The sequence below is a fragment of the Leptosomus discolor genome, chromosome 6, assembly GCF_034619465.1.
Source record: "Leptosomus discolor isolate bLepDis1 chromosome 6, bLepDis1.hap2, whole genome shotgun sequence".
Classification (NCBI taxonomy): domain Eukaryota; kingdom Metazoa; phylum Chordata; class Aves; order Leptosomiformes; family Leptosomidae; genus Leptosomus; species Leptosomus discolor.
In genome coordinates this window covers 41,580,914-41,602,550 of record NC_141396.1, presented here as the reverse complement: position 1 = coordinate 41,602,550, position 21,637 = coordinate 41,580,914, and the positions used below count along the sequence as shown (strand labels likewise).

The window sequence follows — 21,637 nt, the reverse complement described above, 5'->3', positions numbered from 1 at the left end:
TTCTCTCCTGTCCTCTTGCTAGCCTCGGTGGCCCATCTTCTCCATCCCATGGGGGCTCTGAGCACCCTCCACTCTGACCAGGCATGGTTTCAGCCCTTTGGATTGACACTTGCCCTTTGTGCACAACTTGTCTGCCCACAGTCTCCTTCCACAGGACCCTGGTGTGGAAGTCCTTGCCTTGCACAGGAGACTGAATTGGACTGAAGCATGGTCAGCTGTGAAAATTGGCAACTTTACTTCAAGAACTAAGTCGAGTGCAGCAGTTGCACGCACTAGAGGAGCATGGGCAGGATAGAGCAGGCCTCTGGCACTGAGGCTGCCTTTGAGTCAGCAGGCATTGCCCCAGACGGAAAGGGCCATGGTAGACTGCAGCTTGCACTGGATCCTCTTCCTCCTGCTGCTCAAGCCTTTTTCCACGTAGGCACGTCAGGAGATCTTGCAGCAGATGAAAGAATTCCGCCAGCTTCTGACGTGGAAAGAGACAGGGCGTAAACCTGCCCAATTGTGTTGGGATTGGCCTTGGCCTCTGCACAGGGGTTGAGGTGAAGACTGGCTGTGGCATTGGAGCAGCCGTTGCTGCTGAGCTCAGTCCCCTCTGTGCCAGGATCCAGCTGTAGAAGTGCTGTGTGGAGGTGTAGACTCCAGGCCGCTTGACTCTCGCGCAGCCTTTCCCCCAGCTGGTCACCCCCATGAGCCAGAAGTAGTCAGCGTCGTTGTCTTTGCAGACGAGAGGACCACCTCTGTCACCCTGCAGCAGAGCAGAGGAGAGGTTACGGTGTTGTTGGGTGACTCCTGTCAGCACTGTGGCTAGCCTCTTTTTCTCTCCCAGCACCTGTCAGAGCTGTACCCACTGCACAGAAAGGCTCTGCTCAGGTGCTGGAGCCTGCAGAACCTTATCTGGGAGGGGCTGGTGGGCCTGCAAGGTCTGGCGCTCTCTCATCTCTGCCCAGTGATCCCGGATGTGTGGAAGAAGGACGTTCCAGGACTGGGATCCAGACCTCTGGGCTGGGGCAAGAGCACAGTGTGGCCTTTCTGGGCAGAGTGCCAGGGCTCTGGGACAAGCGGGGTGCTGGGCAAGGGCCTGCAGACAGGGAAGGGGAGGTAAGCCCTGACAGCTGTGGGGACCCAGCGGTGGGAAGGTGACTTGCCAAGTGCAGCACACACCAGGGTACGTTTGGGCGCTGGCGACAGGGTTGCCTGTGCTGTTGGGGGCTGGCATGGAGCACACTACCTGGAAGGTGTCAATGCCGCCCTGTGGATAGCTGGCACACACGTTGTGGGGCTGGATGGCCCCTCTGTACCACCGGCTGCTGTTGTAGAGTTTGACATCGATGAGGTGGACCTGGGCCTCCTGCAGGACAGCAGTCGATCCTCTAGCTGTGAGCACAGAAAGGAATTAACAGCCAGCAGCCCTTCTGTTGCCAGTTCTCCTCCCCTGTCTGGGTGAAGCCCTTCCCTAGGGCTTGCCTTTGCCCCTGCAGAGGCCTTGTGCCAGGCCTGCCCTTCCGTCTTGCTTTGGCTAATGGCTCAGGCCCATCTCTCCATGGGCGTACGTCTCCGCAGCCCGACTCTGGCTTTCACTGCTGCTGCTGCCAGGAAGCCCAGCCCACCTCCCCAGCACGTTGAGCTTGCCCTCAGGACACGAGTACCATTTGGGAACTCACATCTTGCCGTGGTGGCACCCCAACCACTGATGTAGCAGCTCGTCAGCTCTGACACTCTCAGCGAGGCGTCAGGCACGCAGGTGAGATATATGTAGTAGCCGCACTGGACAGGCTGGTCCAGTTCCAGCAAGGTGATATCGTTCATGTCCATGATGTTACTGTAGCATTCGTGAACCATCAGCCACTTAATGTTGCGCACTTGGGTCTCAGGGCCCAGTTGAGTCAAGTGGGTGGCCCCGATCACCATGCGCCACATGGTGATGTGCCTGGAAGGCAGATGGAGAGAGGGGTCAGAGGGAATGGAGCCACGTGCTGCAGCAGCCCTGCTGTTCCCTGCCTTCTGCTTCACAAGGCAGGGAGGAAAGCAGCGCTATGTAGCATGACTTGGGCACAAGGAATGTTGAGCTGGAGGCTGCTAGGAATCGATGGCACAAGCCCAGCCTTCACCAGAGCAGTCTCTCAGCTAGGCTCACCAGTCCCCAGGCACCAGGCATTCTGCAAGGCATCGTGATGGCAGTAGCTCGTGGTGCTGCGGACAGAGCGCCTGCTGGTGCTATGGGGATATCCCCCTTACCTGGTCCTCCTTACCTGGCCTTGATGAAGCAGTGGGCTGCTGTGAGGACCTGCCGTGGGCTCATGAGGGACCCTCCACACATGTGGCCCGTGCCTGTTTTCCAAGGGTTCTGGATGGTTACGATCCAGGGCCAAGCCCCTGGCTGGGCACCTGTGCCACCCGTGACGCACAGTGTGCCGTAATGAGATGCCATGGGCCAGAGCCCACGGGTCCCTCTCTAAGAAGCAACTCATGAGTGTGCTGCTTGACAGTTTTGCTGATGTTGAGGCTGAAGGTCAGCCATCTTCCCTCCCCACAGGGTGCTGCATGGATGACAGGGCCAGGGAACACCATGGGGCATGTGTCCGCCCGCCTCTCTTTCTGCTCTAGCCCCGTCTATGACTTGTGCCAGCAGCTTGGCTGCTGGAAAGGACCTGAGGCTCCCACAGGGGGTTTGGGAAGCTGTGGTGTGGCCACGGGGGACACACAGCCACCCTCCAGTGAAGCCCACAAGGGCTGCCCGAGCTCCCTCCCAAAGCCTCGGCCCCCTTACCCGCAGTTATTCCATGTGCCATGCGCAGGCCAGCACAGGGCCTGCAGGATGAGGAGGGGAAGCAAATTCATCGCTACCAGCAAGAACTGAGGGCTTGTCGCCACCAGCGCAGCAGCCGAGGTACTGCCCACAGTACTTGCACTGCCCGTGGTGCCCTTGGCCCTGGGGCCGCTGTTTCTGGGTGTGAGGCAGGGTGGCCTCTCAGGGGGTGGAGGTGCAGGTGTCGGCAACATGGGGGGTTTCCAAGCAGGAGGTGAGGCATAAGCTGGGATTGGGGACCCCCAACAGACCCCTGCTGAATGCTCTGCTTGAGGGATGAGGACATGCAGGCTCCGTGGCAGGCAGAAGCACCTGCCTCCAAGCACTGCCTGCTCACAGCTAGTGGGAAAAAAGCAAGCGTGGCATGACAGCCTCTTTGGGAAGTTCACTGCCACACTGCTCTCTGCAGTCATTTGCCATCAGGTCCTTCCCAAAAAACATACACCAGAGAATGTAACCACTACAGGCAGTATGCATGCGTTTGGCTGTTGAAGAGCCAATATGGTCACAGCCGCAGTCAGCAAGCTGTTACGTGTGAATGGGACAAGTCCAGCAGACCCACCTGGTGCACTTTGGATGCACTCAGGCTGGCACATCACTTTGTGTGGTGTTCTCTGTGTGCACATGCACCACGTGTGCACTATGCATGGGTGCATTCAACGTCTACGTACACACACTGTGCATGCATGAGGAGGAACAAGGAGAGAAGGGATGGAAAGAGTTAACAGGATTCAGGCAGTTCCTGCCCTGAGCGTTGAACAAGAGTAAAGGAAGATAACAGGGAAGTAAACAGGTGCTGACAGTTAGGTATGAGAGGAACACAAGCCTGCAAAATAGCAGCTAATGAGATTAGCAGTAGTGGCGCACAAACGATGCTTGTACACCAATCATAGCTTACTTAGTGGCGCATGTGCTGATAGAGAAATGTATATAATGATGCTGTAACAAACAATAAAGGTCTTCGGTCTTCAGTTCACCCTCAATCAGAGTCCGTGCCTTAATCCACCACACATGCACACCATACCCATGCTGCCCCCCCCCCCCCCCCCCCCCCCGATCCAGGCTGGCTTACCTCGATGGGCTGGGGCAGCGTGCTGTCTTCCTCACAGATGTGTGCCAGGGGCGGGCCAAAGAGCGCCCATCGGCACCCAGAGTCCACCTACCCTGGTGCCTGGGCAGTGGCTTGGGTCTGCCACAGAGCAAAAGGCCAGGGCAGACCTTTCCTCCTCCTCTGGCTCCCTCCTGCTGCAAAGGGAAAGAGCCCATCAATGGAGACCGGCAGGCCAGCGCTCTCGGAGCCTGCCCTGCCCGGCCCTGCCCATCCTGCAGTGCAGTGCTGAAAGGTGCAGTAGGACAGCAGGGAGTGGGCAGCTGGAACGGTGGCTGCTGCTCAGTGGCTCCAGCTTGGAGGCTCCTGAGAGCCTGCGTGCCACCGTGACAGCCTGGCCCAGCCCTCATCCTGCCCTCTTCCAGGCTGTGCACAGCAGCAGGGGCTCCGTGTCCTCAGAGAATCACGCTCAGCAGCTGATGCCCAGCAGGTGTCCTTCCTCCTCTGGGTGACGTCCTCCCTTGGGGTGCCAAACCTGCATGGTGACACTCAAGGGACAAGTGAACAGAGCTCCTCCCAGCTCACACCAAGGAGCAGAGACACATCTGCCTGGCTCTGAGGACAGAGATGTGGCAGGCAGCACCACCAGTGCTCCTGAGGGCTCAGCTCCCGCCTGCCGCAGAGCGATGGGGACCAACATGCTCGGGGCGATGGTCAGCAGCAGCAGCAGCCCAGCTCAGCAGACGTGCCAGTTTCAGGAGGCGGCCTTTCTTCCAAAACTCACCTGCCAAGTGGCAATGTCCCCCTCCCTTGCCAGAAGGGACCAGTGGAGGCCCTTGCATGGGATCATCCTGCAAGAACCAGGCTGTGATTAGAGAGCAGCCCCACAGCAGAAAGGGCCACCAGTGAGCCGTAACACAGCACCAGCAGCCTGAGTGCGGCAGAGCTGGGACCGTCTGCCCTGCTGGGTCAGTCACACCACTGCTGAGCGCTGCCATGTCAGACATGCTAGAACTTCAATACGAACTGGAGTCAAAGACAGTGGTATGCCACAACTGATAATTGCTGATGCGTTTTTCTCAATCCCTTTGGCAGCAGAGTGCAAGCCACAGTTTGCTTTCACCTGGAAGAGTGTCCAGTACACCTGGAATTGACTGCCCCAGGGTTGGAAGCACAGCCCCACCATTTGCCATGGGCTGATCCAGACTGCACTGGAACAGCGTGAAACTCAGGAACACCTGCAATACATTGATGACATCATCATACGGGGCAACACAGCAGAAGAATTTTTTGAGAAAGGGAAGAAAATGATCCAAATCCTTTTGAAAGCCAATTTTGCCATAAAATAAAGTAAGGTTAGGGGACCTGCACAGGAGAGCCAGTTTTTAGGAATAAAATGCCAAGATGGGCGTTGCCAGATTCCAATGGATGTGATCAACAAGATAGCAGCCATGTCTCCACCGACTAGCAAAAAGGAAACACAAGCTTTCTTAGGTGTTGTGGGATTTTGGAAGATGCATACTCCAGACTACAGTCTGATTGTAAGCCCTCTCAAGTCACCCAGAAGAATGATTTTAAATGGAGCCCGGACCAACAACAAGCCTTTGAACAAATTAAACAGGAGATTGTTCATGCAGTAGTCCTTGGGCCAGTGTGGACAGGACAAGACATTAGAAACGTGCTCTACACCGCAGCCAGGGAGAATGGCCCTACCTGGAGCCTCTGGCAGAAAGCATCCAAGAACAGCCAAGGTTGACCCCTAGGGTTTTGGTGTCGGGGATACAGAGGATCCAAGGCCTGCTAGACTCCAACTGAAAAAGAGATACTGGCAGCAATGAAGGAGTTCAAGCTGCCTCGGAAGTGGTTGGAACTGAAGCACAGCTTGCCTTAGCACCCAGCTGCCAGTGCTGGAATGGATGTTCAAAGGAAGAGGCTCCTCAACACACTATGCAACCGATGCCACATGCAGTAAGTGGGTTGCACTGATAACACAACAGGCTCGAATAGGAAGTCCCAATCACTCAGGAATTTTAGAAGTGATCACAGACTGACCAGGAGGCAAAGATTTTGGAATGTCACCAGCAGAGGAGGTGATGCACGCTGAAAAGTCAATATGCCCGGTTTACTGATGGGTCCTGTCACATTGTAGGAAAGTATTGGAAGTGGAAGGTGGCTGTATGGAGTCGTGTATGACAAGTCGCAGAAAATGCTGAAGGAGAAGGTGAATCGAATCAGTTTGCAGAGGTAAAAGCCATCCAGCTAGCTTTAGATATCGCTGATCAAGGAAAATAGCCAGTGCTCTATCTCTGTACTGACTCATGGATGGTGGCAAATGCCCTGTGGGGGCGGTTACAGCAGTGGAAGCAAAGGCAAACCCAAGTGGGCTGCCATATTGTGGCAAGATACTGCTGCCTGGATAGAGAACTTGGTTGTGAAAGCACGTCACGTAGATGCCCATGTACGCAAGAGTTGGGCCATTGAAGAACATCAAAACAACCAGCAGGTAGATCACGCTGCTAAGATTAAAGTTGCTCAGGTGGATTTGGACTGGCAACATAAGGGTGAATTATTTGTGGCTTGGTGGGCCCATGACAGCTCAGGCCATCAAGGAAGGGATGCAACATACAGATGAACTCGTGACCAAGGGTCAGACTTGACCACAGACATTACCGCACAAGTTATCTGTGAGTGTGAAATGTGCTGTGATCAAGCAAGCCAAGTGGTTGAAGACCCTGTGATATGGAGGGCGATGGCTGAAATACAAATATGGGGAGGCCTGGCAGATCGACTATATCACAATCCCACAGACTTGCCAACGCAAGTGCCATGTGCTTAAAATGGTGGAAGCAACCACCAGATGGCTGGAAACATGTGCCATGCCCCATGCCACTGCCCGGAACACTATCCTGGGCCTCGAAAAGCAGGTCTTATGGCGACACAGCACCCCAGGAAGGACTGAGTCAGACAATGGGACTCATTTCCGAAACAATCTCATAGACACTTGGGCCAAAGACCATGGCCTTGAGGGGGTATATCACATCCCCTATCGTGCACCAGCCTCCAGGAAGGCTGAGTGATACACACACTGTAGAGAGAGTGCAAAGTTAATCACAAAGTCCAAGTCACATACACCATGTAGCTGCATGCCCGGAAGCATTAAATTCAGCATTGGGTGAAGTGGCAAGCACTGGGCAGGGGGCAGCCATCACTAGATCAAGGCCTCGTGGTCCCAGTCCCCTATTCTCTTTTCCCTAAACAAAAGGAGCCACTACCTCCACCCATGCAGGTGTAAATTAATGGACATTTGTGGCATTAACATAAGCCATTCTCTTTGTCCTAAACAAAAAGGAGCCACTACCTCCACCCATGAATGGACTTTGGGGCATTAACATAAGCGTTTAAGATTGTCCATAGTCATCCCCACCCCCATGTATACCCTGGTGATGTAATGTAAAAATTCGAGTATAAATATCACCCCAATTTCAGCCCAAAAATCGGGACAGGATCAACTTGGAACCATACTGACGACTGGACGGATTAATTCGCTCCTTCTCCATCCCCCTGACTTGGGATGTCACGTGGGTAGTGTTATTTACCTCAGCTAATGCTGAATGATACTTTTCCTCCCTGGGTGTATTTCACATTTTCTCCTCAAGTGCATTTCTATGCTTCCCCGAGTATATCCTTGATTCTTGTTTGTCGCAACTTTACTGTCTCTTGTTCTACTGTATCCCTGTTCGACAGGCTTGTCCATTTGCCAAGTGGCTGGGCCCACAGTGGGCAAGCTGTTATTGTTGTTAGTGTGTACGTGCACGTATAGTGTTGTTGTTATATTAGTGATAAACCTTGTGTTATACCCGTAGCTTTTAATTTATCACCGGCAATCCAAAAGAACCTGTAAACGTTGCTGTAAATAAATGATGACTATTTGTTTCTGGATTTGTGTCTGTCGCATATTCGGTGTCAGCCGCACAAAACCGGATTGATTTCCCCATTTTCGCAACACACACGAACACTGATCTTGTGGGGAGGGAAGGGAACACAAACCCACATGGATGCCAGGGCCATGATCTGGTGCCCCAAACAGCTCACCTTTCCCAGTACTCGCCCAGCTCCTGGCACTGCCCTGGCTCTGCTCTGCAACCTGACTGCTTGTAGGGTGGCAGAAGAAGCCACTTCCCAAAGCCAAAGGTCTTCTGTGACGACAGAGGGACTGTGGAGCACATGGTCACGGTGTAGGGAGCCCAGCAGAGACAGAGACTAGTGCCTCACAAAGGGCCCAGCAAAGTAAGGCAACACCGGCCCACAGCCTGGTCACACCAACAGGGAGACATGGCAGCCCCAAGGCTGTTGTGGTCCTGAGCAGCCTGGCCTACATCTCCCACCAGGATGGCACTCCAGGGCACTGTCCCATCCTCGTGGCAGTCCCACCAGTGTCCCTGTGCAGAGGAGCAGCCCCTGCCATGCTCTGACTCAGCACCTTCTGCCCAAGTGCCTCCATGTCACTTCTCTGCCATGCAACGGCCTCTCCTCCTTGCCACGGAGGCTTCATGTCCCACCTTCTCCCAGGGCCACCAAGACCCTCCAGAGAGGCAGGAGGATGAGCGATGCCTCTGGTGTATGCAGCAGGCAGGTCACAGGCTGCAGTTCCCTGAGGGCTGCTTCCTCTTTGGAGCACTGGAATTAGAATTGGCCAGAGAGATGAGTGGGGACCTGCTGTCCTGCCACTGCAGGTACAGAGGACCTTGGACAGTTGGGCCAATGTGCATTATTATTATTATAATTTGCCTGCTAATGGGAAGCAGCTAATAAATACCATATTTTGCATTGCTTGTGCACACAGCTTTTCCTTCCCTATTAAACTGTCCTTACTTTGATCCACAAACCATCTCACCACCTATTTTCCACCTGTCCTGGGGAAGAGGGGAGTGAGTGGCTATGTGGGTGCTTGGCTGTTAGTAGGGGTCAACCCACTCCACTGGCTCACAGACTCATAGATTGTAGAGAAGCCCAGGTCCAACCTCTTGTGGGAAAGGATAAGACTATCTCCCACCCTGTCCAGTTGCATCTTGAAAGCCTCCAGCAATGGCAACTCCTCCAAACCGCTGGGGAAGTTGTTCCAGTGAATGATTGTTCTCACTGCAAAAAAATTCTCTGTCAAGATGAAACCTCTTCTTTCTCATATCATCTATATCATGTCCAATTTGTTGTCATTCAGGACCCCCAGGTCCTTCTCTGCAGAGCTGCTTCCCAACCAGTCAGCCCCCAGCATGTCCTGGTGCATGGCATAAATCTTCCCCAGGGGAAGGACATCGCACTTCCCTTTGTTGAACTTCACGAGGTTTCTAATTCTCCAGCCTGTCCAGGACTCTCTGGATGGCAGCATGACCCTCTGATGTTTTGGCCCAATTCTGTACTGCCTGCGAGCTGGCTGAGGATGCTGGCAGCCACCTCGCCGGAGATGGCAATCGCCTGCTGAGGCCGCATTTCCCCTCGGTAAACCCACGCAGACTTCTCCTGATCACCTCCCTGTCCTTCATGCACCTGGAAAGGGCTTCCAGGGTTGGTTGCTCCATCCTCATTCCCATCCCGCCGGGTGGACAGCTCCCCAGATCCTTCCTGCCCTTCTGGCAGAGAGAGGCGCCATTTGCTTTTTCCCCACCCCTCGAGAACCTCTCCCGTTGCTGGGACCTTTCCAAGGCAGCGGAGAGCTGCCCCGCACGGACCCCCGTGGGTGCCAACCGGTCATGGATACCGTCCGCTGCAAGCGTTCACCGGCCCGCCAGCTGCTCCCCCGGCCGCCACGGCGGAGGGCTGTGGGCGGTGCACCCGGAAGTGGCGTGGCGGGGTCGCAGTGCATCTCCGGGTTGAGCAGCTCCGCGATGGCGGCTGCGCCGCTGCGCGTGTGAGTGTGGCGGGACGGGACGGGACGGGACGGGACGGGACGGGGCGGCGGGGGCGGCCGCGGGGGAGGAGGAGGAAGCCGCTGAGGCGCGGCGGGGCCGGGTCGTGCCGTGCCGTGTCGGCCGCTGACGTGCCGTGTCCCGCAGGCTGGCGTGTGGCGACGTGGAGGGGCGGCTGGAGGCACTCTTCGGGCGGGTCCGGGCCATCCAGAGCAAGAGCGGCCGCTTCGACGTAAGGCTCCGGGGCGCTGGGGGCGAGGGGGAGCGAGGATGTCCCGTGGGGCTCCCGTACCACCCCGCGGGCTAGCAGGGGCCTTGGGGTGGCCGAGGGGAGGAGCCTGCCCGGGGTGGCACGGGAGAGGCTCCCCGGGTGGGATGTGCTGGGGGTGCCTGGGCAGGAGCTGCCGCCCGGAGACGTGCTCGCCCCGCTGAGGCTGCGAGGCTCCTCTTTCCGCTCGGAGTGCGAATGGGCCGGTGGAGGGGCCCTTGCGCGCCCCCAGCCCTCCTTGTGCAGCAGGAAGGTGTCGGCAGGAGCTGTGATTTGTGAGCATGGAGTGTGGGGGAGCGACTGGCGCTTTATCACGTCTGAACTCGTGAATGTTGCTGTTACGTGTTTAATACCGGGCGCAGACAAACGTAGAGGAACCTCTACCGTACTAGCTGAAATGCTGCTGAACTGATGTGTGACACAGCATTGTGACAACACAGCACGTCGGTGAAAATGTTGCACGTGTTGTGCCTTTGGTCAAATGGCAACTCTCACTTTATCTGATGTTTTTAGATGCTTTTGTGCGTTGGGAATTTTTTTGGCTCTACTTCAGAGGCAGAATGGGCAGACTATCGCACAGGGGCCAAGAAAGGTAAGGAAGGTGGTGTCACTCTGGATGCTGGTGATTGCGCTATTTCACAACCCACTTTGCTGTCTCCTTGTAGTGAATTCAGAAGTCGCAGTTAAACTCAAGTGGGAAAACTCCACACAGGAGGGGAAGATGGGTTGGTTTGCTTTGAAACAAAACTCATTTCTCGAGCAAAGTGGCCTGCCCGTGACTTGGGCACCAAGCCCTGTGCCCAGGTCATCTGGCCAGCGCTGTTTGCAGTTGTAGGAGAGACACAGGTTGCTGCTAATTGGTGTCAGGGTCTTCTCTCTCCTTGCCTGGATGTCTTATGCTCCACTTCTGTTCCTACCGTCACCTCCTTATGGTTTCAGCTTGCAGGCTGCCGTGTGGGACGGTCCTTGTTTTCTCAGCCTGGGTAGCCTAAGAAGCTTATGCTGTTGGGAGAAATAAATTTTTATTGCTCACCTAGCCATAGAGAAATTAAAACTGGTACTTCCCATTGCTTTTTTTTTTTTTTTTTATTATTATATCCACCAGTTCTAGGTGAAGGCTTGCAACAAGTTCTTCTACCAAGTGAATCAGAGGTGATGAACCCAGGCTTTTGCCCTAAACATCAATGGTGTGCAGTTTTTCGGTAGCCATACTTAAACATCAGCTTAAACTGAATCACCAGGCCTCCCTGTGCTCTCTTATTTACTTAGCAGTGCCCTAGAGAAGACCTATGTTTTTAGGGCTATGAATCATTTTGGAGCTGATCTTCTTATGTAGGCAGTGGAATGAGTTGTAGTTAAAGCAGAGGTTATTCTCAGCTGGTGCTATATGCATCTGCGGAAACAGCAGGCTTGGGGACTTCTTTTGAAGGAAGATTTCTTGTTCTGTGCTTATTGCTCCTTGGCACACTGCAAAGGAGTGATGTTAGGATCTGTGGGAAAGGACGGGACCTGCTGCGATTTGTAGTAAATGCGGACTGAACTTGTGCTAATGTACTTGGATTAAAGCAGACTGAGTGCATGTGGGTTTCTTCCTCAGCTCCAATTCCAACCTATGTGCTCGGTGCTAATGACGAAGTGACTGTGAGCTACTTTCCAGACATCGGTGGCTGTGAATTAGCTGAGAACATCATTTATTTAGGTAAGGCTGCAGGTTGTTTGTGATAAGGGACTTGCATTTGCCCAAGTGGTGCATTCACAAACATATTCTGATCTTCCCACTTCAAAGCCCTTCCTTTTTCTGGAAATTTTAAGGTGGCATTTCTTATTCTGGGTTTCAGACTGGAGTTGAACTCTGTGTTGAAAGGCTGATACAATCTGCTGCGTAAAATCTGAAAGAGAACCCAGCTTTTTTATGTTGCTTTCTAACGCTGAACTTGCTAACCAAAAGGAATAGTGGTTGAAAGAGCTTGTGCTTGGAGAATATCTTATTCCCATATCATGCCCGTCCCATAGGGACGGTTTCCTACTTGAATTATGATTTTGCTGTGTTCTGAGGTTGTACTGGAGTAGCAGAAGTAAGAAGTGTCATCTTTAAAGGTAATGAAGCTGTAGCAAAGCTAAAAGGAAAAACTAGCTTCTCTCTAGAATGCCACCTGACGAAAAGCATAACAAGTAAAAGCACTTGCAGTTGGCTTTTTTTACTTAGCCTTCACACTAAGCTTTTGGTATGGATTGATTTTTGGGAAGCAAGATAGCAGTGAGAAGACTGGGGGTTGTCTGAACAGCTGCCTCGCTGTAGGCAGGGTTGGGTTTGAGCCATTGCGCTAAAAATCGTCTTTACTGCAGTTTATGGGCACAGAAAATCACCTGTCTGTAAGGAGAGTTTCAGTAGAAGTAAGGCAGGACTGCTGAATTTGGTCCTGTGTCTGTGATGCGACTAAGATTGCTTGCCTTGTCTATATCTCGAGTGGGTGCCTGTATGTTAATGCAGGCCGTCGAGGTCTTTACAGTGGTACTTCTGGACTGCAGATCGCATACCTGAGTGGTACCGAGTCCCAGGATGAGCCAGCTCCTGCCTACAGTTTTAGCGCAAAGGATGTGGCAGAACTAAAAACAACTTTGTTATCAACTGCAAACTTTAAAGGTGTGGATATATTGCTGACATCCCCCTGGCCCAGAGATGTGGGAACTTTTGCCAACAATGCGGTAAGTGTTCTGTTTTCTGCTGGAATGGGTTTCCAGATGGATTTAACAAAGGATCGCTTTTCTGCTTGCTGTGGCAATTTGGGCTATTGGACCATCTCTGAGTGCTTGAGAAAGCTGAGTGCAGAAAACAGACAGCAGATGTTCTGGTTCTTCAGAGAAGAAGGACCAATGGACTGGTTCTTCCTGTATACGGATTGTGAGGATGTTGTTTCATTTGTGTCCAACTTTCTGTTGTTAACGTTCCTCAGAAGTGATTTTCCAGTCTAAGTTCAGGTGATCTGAAACCTTCCTGGAGAGCAAGGCTGCATAGCATGGTGAAAGTACACTTTTTGCTTCCTCTCAGTATCTTCTGGCATCCCAAAAGAGATATGATCCTCAGTGTAAAAGCATAAAGAATCCTCCCTTGGCTTCCATCCCACTAGCCTAGGCAGCTGGAGAGGAACAAGTTGTAGGGATATTCTGGCTTTAAAAAAACCCCATGGGTCTGGGAATTCTCTGTAGTAGTTCAGTGTATCATTCCACACTTGGCTTCCCTTGGCATGAATTTTCTGAGAATGTACTCACTTGGATTAACAGAGGAGTATATGATAGTGATTATATTCAAATATGCATTTTTTTTGAGTATGTACTTTATCACCTGAGGATTTAAATAAGTCTTGGAGATTCCTTTGTGGACTGAGACCCTGAAATCCTGTCATTCAAATAAAGCAGGAAGGTTGAGGAACGAGCAATTAGGTCTCTTGCTTTTTGTCACCTGTAGTTTCTCTTTCCATGAAAGTGGTGTGAGGTGCTGAATTGCATGGATGAGAATTGACTTCCTGGAGAAGTCTGTGGGTCTCCTTTTCCTGAGGTGCTTTGTAGCTCTGGCTGTTTTCAGTGGGGCTGGAAGCAGCCAGCCCTCAGTGCAGACGCTTCTGGTTTCCCCTCTGCCATGCCTGCTGAGAGGAAAACTGCTTTCTTGAGGGTGGGTTAGTGCCTGTCCCAGTGAAGGACTGTGACAGATGCCTGCCAGGTCAGAGTCTCATTCCCCATGCTTTTACCCAAGGTAACAGACGTAGGCTATTCCTGAACTTCTCTCTTCCTCCGCCCTTCTCCTTCCCTACTTCACTTCTTAGTCTAAGGCTAACAGGGAAAGGACGGCACAAGAGGCTTCTGTGAAGGAAATGGTTTGAAGTCTGCTCTTTGGTTGTGTTTTGTTTTATTCTGACTTCTCAGGCGTGGGAGTGGGATAAAATTTTGCTTCCTAAGGAAACCTCAGAGCTTTCCTGTTCACTTGACTCATGCACTAAAGCTTGTCTTAATGATTTTGACATCTGTTGGTGTTTCCCAAACTCACTCTGTGCTGCTCTGGCTTCACAAGACCAAGAGAAGGAAAATGTGACAAACTTAGACTGATGAAACAAGTGGATGCAACCTCTGAGTACACAAAATGGAATAAATGAGGAGGCTCTGGTTGGCGATAAGAGATCAAGACCTTTTGCCTTTTTCTTCCACTTCCAGGGAATGGTGACCACTATAGTCAGTCACTACATTTCCAGTATGCAGTTCTGTATAAGACTGGTTCTTTTCACTGCAAGTTGACAGGTTTTTGAAATAAAACTTGCTTTGTATTTTCTAGGGAGAAATAGATACCAAGAAATGTGGCTCCAAGTTAGTGGCTGATCTAGCTGCGAGTCTCAAACCAAGGTACCACTTTGCTGCTCTGGAGAAGGCCTATTATGAAAGACTTCCTTACAGGTTTGTAAGACAATGTGAAATCTCATTTATTTTCTAATAAGAGTTCAATTTTTAAAGAACGCAGGAGGACAACTTCAAAATAATTTAAGTCATCCAGCCCCAACACAGGGTCAAGACTGTTTCTCAGGTGCATCTTTTTACCATAATTCCTTCTGCCTCAAAAACTGTGCCGTTGCTGACAGTACTTATTCAAGTACATCGCTGTGAACTGGTGCCAGGTTAGTTGCCCTTAGTCACGTTTAAACAGTGTTCAGCCTCATTCAGGGATGTATCTCTGAAAATATGTCATGAAAAAGCTGGTTTGTGGTGAAGAGACTGGTGTCTTTGGTCATAACTTTGTACATAAGGTGTGACTAGTGAGGGCAGGTAGGTGTCAGAACAACCGACGAATAAAACTAAGGCTGTCGTGTTGGTGTTGGGGAAGATTATTATGCTTTTGACAGGAAACACTTTAAAGATAGAGCTGTTTTCAGACTAGTGAGTTGTCCTCTTTTCTCTGTACTTGGACTGCAAAGAGATGTCATTTTGGTCTCTGCAGCTGTTTGCTGTTAGATCTCAGGAGTCTGCTTGTCCTCAGGCCTCTTTGTTCTCTGCCAAAGGCTGTTTGTAGCTGACATGCTATCTGAGTAGCTTCGTGGAGGACACGTGGTTTTCCCAGTGTCCTTTTCTATATTGTATATGCCAGTACAGTCGTGTTTTCCTTCCTTACAGAAATCACACAGTGCTACAGGAAACCCCACAGCATGTGAGCAGGTTTATTGCACTTGCTGATGTTGGCAATACAAGCAAGAAAAAGGTACTGACACTCTTGAATCTTTCTTCTGTTCCCTAGTACAAGTAATATGGCAGGAAGCCCAGATTTGGCTAGCTAAGAGGACTGTGTCGATCACTTAAAAGCTTGACTGAAGTGGAGGGATCTGTCTCACCTGAGTGATAGGTACCCATTTGCCCATTATGTCAGAAGGGTAAGGGCTGCAAGATGTGTTCTGAGGCACCCTTGTTCTGTTCCTGGTCAAATGGCATGTAGCTGTGAAGACAGCTGCAGAGGAAAATGGTTAGAAAGCTGCTTCCTTCCTCTTCCCCAACTGCTTTACATATTTTCTGTTTGCATGGCCTGCTTTAAGAAGGAAGCGAAATTCCAAAGGAGCCCTTACAAATCACTGAAAATTACTAACTTCTGGGGCAGGAAGGGGCTGTTTTGTTTGTTTTGTTGTTTGTTTTTTTTTAACCTGTTTCTCTTCTCCCCTTAAAGTTACAGAATATTGGTACAGCAGGACAGGTTTCTAGTGGTTAAGAAGGCATAGGAACCAGGCCTGGTAACAATTAAAAGTTCCAGGAGTTCTGGACAGAAAGAAAGACTGGAAAGAGGCGAGGATCAATGTTGTTCCTTTTTCAAGCAGGATACACGGCTATTTTTCAAAGAGATCTTTCCTTAAAGTGAAAGGAGTGAGCCACTTGAAAGCACTCCCTAAACTCTTGGTTGCACCGAGTGGGAGACTGGCACAGGGAGCATGTTTTTCATGTACTGCCTTAGCTTAAAAGCTGATTTGTTGAGTTCTTGCAGTGCTAAGTTGTGTGTTACCGTTTCAGGGTGGCTTAGTTCACAGCTGACCTCTTCAGAGTTGCAATTGTAGCAAAAGCTGCTTGCATTTGAGCTGTCTGTTTTTGTTCTAGTATCTCTATGCCTTCAGCATTGTTCCGATGAGCTCAATGGACCCTGCAGAGCTAGTGAAACAGCCACAGGATGTCACCGAAAATCCATACCGAAAATCACAGAAGGAGGCACAGAAGACCAAAGCACCCTTGTGTGCAGAGGTACTGCTGCCTTCTCCCCCAAATGTGCGCTCTGGTTTCACTCACTTGTGTTCAGGGAGCTTGGAACAGTGTTTGGCTTTAATTTTGGAATATTTCTGTCCAAAACACTTCAGGGTTCTGTGTGAACTATTTGCATCAGCCAAATTGTATAGATGCAATGCGTGGGAGGCTGTTACAATATGCCCCTTCTTAAGCCAGCGTGTTGTGGGCTGCATCAAGAGCAGCATGGCCAGCAGGTCGAGGGAGGTGATTGTGCCCCTCTACTCTGGTGAAACCTGACCTGCGGTGCTGCGTCCAGCTCTGGAATTGTGGACCTGTTGGAGTGGGTCCAGAGGAGGCCGTGAATATATTGTTAGAGGGATGGAACACCTCTCCTGTGAGGACAGGCTGAGAGAGTTGGGGTTGTTCAGCCTGGAGAAGAGAAGGCTCCGGGGACACCTTCTAGCGACCCTCCAGCCCTTAAAGGGGGCCTATAAGAAATATGGGGACAGACTTTTTAGCAGGGCCTGTTGCAATAGGACGAGGAGTAGTGGTATTAAACTAAAAGAGGGCAGAATCAGACTAGATATAAGGAAGAAATTTTTTTACAGTGAGGGTGGTGAAACACTGGCATAGGCTGACCAGAGAGGTGGTAGAAGCCGCATCCCTGGAGACATTCAAGGCCAGGTTGGACAGGGCTCTGAGCAATCTGATGTAGCTAAAGGTGTACCTGCTGACTGCAGGGGGGGTTGGACTAGATGGCCTCTAATGGTCACTTCCAGCCCAAACTACTCAATGGTTCTTCCTGCAGGTCTGCATGGTGATGCTGTAGTTAGATATGCTTGCTTGTCAGGACTGTTCCTTACGAGCAGCTCAGCACACAGTCAGCCATTGGTGTCAGAAGCTGCGTGAGCAGCCCTGCTTTTTGCCGTGCTCTTGCCAAGTGCTTTCCTCTGCAGCATTAAAGCCTTCTAATGGCATTTTGCCGGACATGGCAACTTTTCAGCCTCTGTGTGAGTCTGTTGAGAGGTTAACGTCTCTAGGAAATAAAGACATTGTTCTGGCACTGGCTATCAAGTGAAAAAGAGATTTGAACAATCCATAAAATCAAGCAATTCTGAATGTTCAGCGTAAGGCTAAATAGGAGGATGTAGCAATTTGGGGCATCTCTCCCAGAACTTTTTCCCTGGCTAAGGCTGCGTATCCAGGCAGGCTGCATTACTGAGAGAGGTCAATTCATTCTGTTCCAGGATATTGATGCTTTTGCTGTTAATGTTTTTTAGAGGTGTTTACACCTCTTCATGAAAAACCAAATTCTTGTACACACTGTGAATCTCTGTGATGCAGTTATAATGGGCTTCAGTTTTTGTTTTTTTAAACAGGAAGAATCAGCTTGTCAGTTTTTCTTTGATTTGAACAAGCAACAGGGAAAGAAACGTCCCTCAGATGGAAAAGAGAGAGGGAACTCGCAACCTAAGCAAGCCAAAAAACCCCGTAAGTATGCGGATGCTTTATTCCTGAGCCACTGGATCATCTCAGTTTTTATTTTTCTCAAGTTATTGAGCTGTGTATGTCAGCTTGCCAACATGCTCTGTCACTATACTAGATGCAGTGGGAATACAGAGGAATGAAGGGTCCCTTATTTCCTACAAACATGACCTTTGTTTAAATTCGCTTGTGCTTTCTTACTAGTGGGCTGTAAGCACTGAATTCCTGTTTCATGTAATTAGAGCACTCGATGAGAATGGCAGTCAGCAAGGGTGTGACTGCCACTGCCTCCTCTCTTGCTGGCATTTCCCAGAGGCACCAGTTCTCTGACCAGATCTGCTTCCAGGAACTGTGTCCTTCTAACATCTCCAGCACTTTATCAACTGGGAAGGATGGTTGGAAAATGAACAGCTCTTCCAGATCTTGTTCTGTTCCATGTTCTGACAAATAAGCCTTGTGCTAATGCTCATTTCTCTTTCCTCTCCCAATAAAGCACAGCCCACAGGGCCCTGCTGGTTCTGCCTTGCCAGCCCAGAAGTTGAGAAGCACTTGGTTGTTAGTATTGGCACGCATGTGAGTACCCATAGCACGTTCTTTGCTACCTGTCAGCAGAATCATGCTAAGACACAGCGATATAAAATATTAGTCTCGAATTTTAAATCTTAAAAAACCCAAACTTTGTTTGAAAAGACACAAGTGTATAAAGTCTTTTAAAAAAATGAAGCGTGGCCCAGTTTTGCTTCAGCAGCAGAGCTGGATTGCGGTGCCAGAACACTTCCTTGCTGTGCCAGCCCTCAGGGTTTGCTTGTGTTACCATCTGGCAGAAACTTTTCCAGCGTGAACTCAGTGTAAACTGGGACGTGCTGTAGTGGCAGGATGCGCTGTGTGGGGTTATGCCAGATCTCCCTGGGATGATTGGTTCCAGTTTTGTTATATAGAGATTAAACAGAAGGTAAGATAGCTTTAAAGTCGACATCTCAAAGTACATCTCGGAGACTAATTCAGTCATTGGTGTATTCACTTTGCTTGAAGTTATTGGTCCTGTATGGCACAATCCTCTTCAAACTGCTACAGTGATGGGTTTGTCCACAGGCTTACTTGAAAAGCTGTCAATGATTTTCTTGTTGTAGTAAGAAACTCTGGCCACAGTGGTGAACTTCACTCAGCTGCTTTCCTGCAGACAAGGCATTTTCTGGCATTCGAAAGATTATTTTTTATTTTTTTTGTCCTCTAGCAGTCCCTCTCTGATTCCTCTACTAATTAATAAATTGCTAATAAACCATCCCTAACAAATGATATAGAGGAGAAGACTTTCCCATTACTGAGGCAGATTCGCTAGGCTGGGGGATACTCAGTATGCAGTCAGAGGATCAGTTTCCACAGCATGGTAAGTAAGTGGTGCTTGTGGTGAGTAACTGGTGTGTGTTGTTTCACTCTAGTGCTATCTTGCCCTGGCCAAAGGTGGCTTATTACCTGATCACGTCTTGATTTTGCCCATTGGGCACTATCAGTCAGTGGTTGACTTGTCTTCAGAGGTGGTGGAAGAAGTGACCAAGTACAAGTCTGCCCTAAAGGAATTCTTCAGAAGCAAGGGAAAGAGATATGTCCTGTTTGAAAGAAACTATAGGAGTCAGCATCTGCAGTTACAGGTATGGTTTTAGGGTCACCCCGGGAGAATATAAACTTGCACTTAGCTGCAAATGCATTGAAAGCGACAGCTCACCTTCAAATTTCCCTCTTTTATTCTGTGCCTTCCCAGAGCACGGAAAGAAGTCGTCCTACCCACAGATAGAGCCAGAGCAAAACTAAAACTGGTGTGCTGGTTCTGTCCCAGTCCTTTAATGCTTCCTGTTACAGCAGCACAGTGTTGAGTTGTGTTGAGTGGGTGAGGAAAACTTTTCCCTGCATGGAACTGATCAAAAAGCCCACAAGATTTTCAGATAAGTTGCAAGACCTCACTCTGACTCTGGTCAGCTAACATGGGCACATGAACTGTTGTGTTCGCAATTGTAAGTGAAGCAGGCTGAAAATCTAAAAATATATGCAGAACTCTGGTCATTGTGCACCAGTACCAGCCCTTTGATCAGATTTTAATTTCTTTGTCCTTGTGTGTCAATCGTTCAGGGGTTTATTGTGGTGGTTTCTGTGTTTGGCAGATCTGTAGCTGTGTCAGAGCGGCCTTAAACTACCACAGAGATCAGAAAGGAGAAGGCTGTCCTGAGAACTTTTTCAAGCTTTTAGTTTTCAGCTTTTGTTCGCCTCCTACAGAAAAATTCTCATAAGTTTAAGCCTGTACAGATGGGTGCTCACCTGTCCTGTTTGATGATGCTGAGCAGTACTGAGGAGCCTACCAGCTCCAGTGATGGACTGATTGCTTTTTGCGAGTGGTTTGTTTTGTCTTTTCTTCTCCTGATGGAAATGCTGTCCTCCCTCTCCAGGTGGTTCCTGTCCCATTGGACCACTGTACTTCTGAAGACATTAAAGAGTCCTTTATCGCACAGGCACAGGAACAACAGATCGAATTACTAGAAATCCCAGAGCACTCGGATATCACGCAAGTATGAGTCAAGGTTTCACCTGTTCCTTACTTTCCCGCTGTCCTGTCTAGGCTGCTTTTTCCCTCCAGGGTCACTTTGTGTGGTAGGGTGAAGCTGTTGGAGGCAGACTGCCGTAGACGGAATTTGGAGGTGTGCCGGGTATATTCTGGTTTGGGAGAAGTTCCTGTGAACAACAGATGTGTTGCTTCTCTGAAAATTATTCCAGCTGTGTGTAGGGCTTGCTGAATTTATTCCTTCTGATACCAAACACCAACCCTCTTTCAGTGCTGCTGCACAGTTTTAGGTTCCCTTGGGTAAGAATTTGAAAGAAATCTTGTTATGTCAGAGAAATGGGTCACTAGTGACGTAGGGTGGTTTGTTGTTTTGTTTTTTTTTTGCTTCGTGCTTGATGGTCACAGGGAGACCTGATCTGCAGCAGGAGCCAGAAATAGCGTGTGTGCGTGCTTGTCTAAGCCATTATGGCTATTGATACCCATGTTGGCAAGCTTAGAGGCTCATTTCTCAGCTGAGAAACGCGAAGGTGTCTCTTCACATGTTTTCTTCCTCAAAAAATGTGCTGTATGAGTACAGGGTGACCTTGCCTGGGTTAAGAATGATCAGAACTGTCTGGTTCTTGCATTTAATGCCCCTGCAGTGGTAGCTGCAGAACTAAGCCACAAAAAATGGTATAGCCGTGCCCTCTGTGCACCATCGACTGATGTGCCCAGTGGAAAGCGATCTATCGCCTCACTGTCCTTTGGAAGGGACAGTTTGACGTCAGCCGCTGACGCGCAGTGGGGCGTTTCTGGCTCGGCTGGTTTGTTTTGCCGCTCTAAAGAAATGCCCCCCCCCCCGCCCCGGTCGGGGCACACCTGCCTCTTCCCAAACACCCTGCCCTTGGCTGGCGGGAGTCTGCGGCGCCGCTGGGCGCGGGGCTCCACCGCGGTCCACCCCTCTCCCTGCCTCTCCCCTCCGCAGGTGGCGCAGCCAGGGACGCCCTACTTCTACGTGGAGCTGGACACGGGGGAGAAGCTCTTCCACCGCATCCGCGGCCGCTTCCCGCTGCACTTCGGCAGGTCGGTGCCTCCCCCCGGTGCCTCCTCCCCGGCCCCGTGGGGCGCGGCTATGCTGACGGCGCGTGACGTTGGCGGTGACGCGGCTGTTCTTGCAGGGAGGTGCTGGCCAGCGAGGCGCTGCTGGCGCTGCCGCAGCGGGTGGACTGGCGGCGGTGCGCGGCGGAGCGGGCCGAGGAGGCGGCGCAGGCCCGCGCCTTCCGCCGCGACTTCCAGCCCTTCGACTTCGCGCTCCGGGCCTGACGGCGGCGCTGACGGGCGGCTATTGGCGGGC

The 21,637-nt window shown here is 50.8% G+C and overlaps 2 protein-coding genes and 1 non-coding gene across 4 annotated transcripts; 2 read left to right on the top strand and 1 right to left on the bottom strand.

Annotated features, from left to right (window-relative positions):
* Nucleotides 1-238: 238 nt before the first annotated feature.
* On the bottom strand, nucleotides 239-9,717 carry LOC104348808 (uncharacterized). The gene is made up of 10 exons (XM_086467315.1): nucleotides 9,600-9,717; nucleotides 9,275-9,484; nucleotides 7,950-8,070; nucleotides 7,569-7,702; nucleotides 6,264-6,404; nucleotides 5,044-5,095; nucleotides 2,253-2,399; nucleotides 1,665-1,930; nucleotides 1,232-1,377; nucleotides 239-748 (listed from the first exon to the last, which is right to left on the bottom strand). Exons 1-10 carry the CDS (start codon nucleotides 9,715-9,717, stop codon nucleotides 239-241), a joined length of 1,845 nt encoding a protein of 614 aa, XP_086323441.1.
* Nucleotides 9,718-9,739: 22 nt separating this feature from the next.
* Nucleotides 9,740-21,606, top strand: CWF19L1 (CWF19 like cell cycle control factor 1). 2 transcript variants are annotated; one of them, XM_086466375.1, is made up of 14 exons: nucleotides 9,740-9,762; nucleotides 9,908-9,992; nucleotides 10,542-10,620; nucleotides 11,626-11,727; nucleotides 12,520-12,734; nucleotides 14,353-14,471; nucleotides 15,183-15,267; nucleotides 16,146-16,286; nucleotides 17,648-17,759; nucleotides 18,247-18,326; nucleotides 19,193-19,402; nucleotides 20,192-20,311; nucleotides 21,269-21,366; nucleotides 21,462-21,606. In XM_086466375.1, the coding sequence occupies exons 1-14, from the start codon at nucleotides 9,740-9,742 to the stop codon at nucleotides 21,604-21,606; spliced, it is 1,614 nt and encodes a 537-aa protein (XP_086322501.1). The 2 variants fall into 2 exon arrangements, with proteins under 2 accessions (XP_086322501.1, XP_086322502.1); XM_086466376.1 differs by having other exon boundaries at nucleotides 21,269-21,370; nucleotides 21,466-21,606.
* Nucleotides 19,883-20,023, top strand: LOC147415361 (small nucleolar RNA SNORA12). The gene has a single exon (XR_015183543.1). It is a non-coding gene; the product is annotated as a small nucleolar RNA SNORA12 (small nucleolar RNA).
* Nucleotides 21,607-21,637: the final 31 nt, after the last annotated feature.

Coding starts and splice junctions, on each gene's coding strand:
- LOC104348808 (XM_086467315.1), bottom strand. CDS start 9,717: ATGCACTGCGACCCCGCCACGCCACTTCCGGGTGCACCGCCCACAGCC. Junction 9,485..9,599: donor GCGGACGGTATCCATGACCG/GTTGGCACCCAC, acceptor TCTCTCTGCCAG/AAGGGCAGGAAGGATCTGGG. Junction 2,400..5,043: donor TCTGGATCAGCCCATGGCAA/ATGGTGGGGCTG, acceptor ACTGTGCGTCAC/GGGTGGCACAGGTGCCCAGC.
- CWF19L1 (XM_086466375.1), top strand. CDS start 9,740: ATGGCGGCTGCGCCGCTGCGCGT. Junction 9,763..9,907: donor GCGGCTGCGCCGCTGCGCGT/GTGAGTGTGGCG, acceptor CGTGTCCCGCAG/GCTGGCGTGTGGCGACGTGG. Junction 19,403..20,191: donor GTCAGCATCTGCAGTTACAG/GTATGGTTTTAG, acceptor CTCCCTCTCCAG/GTGGTTCCTGTCCCATTGGA.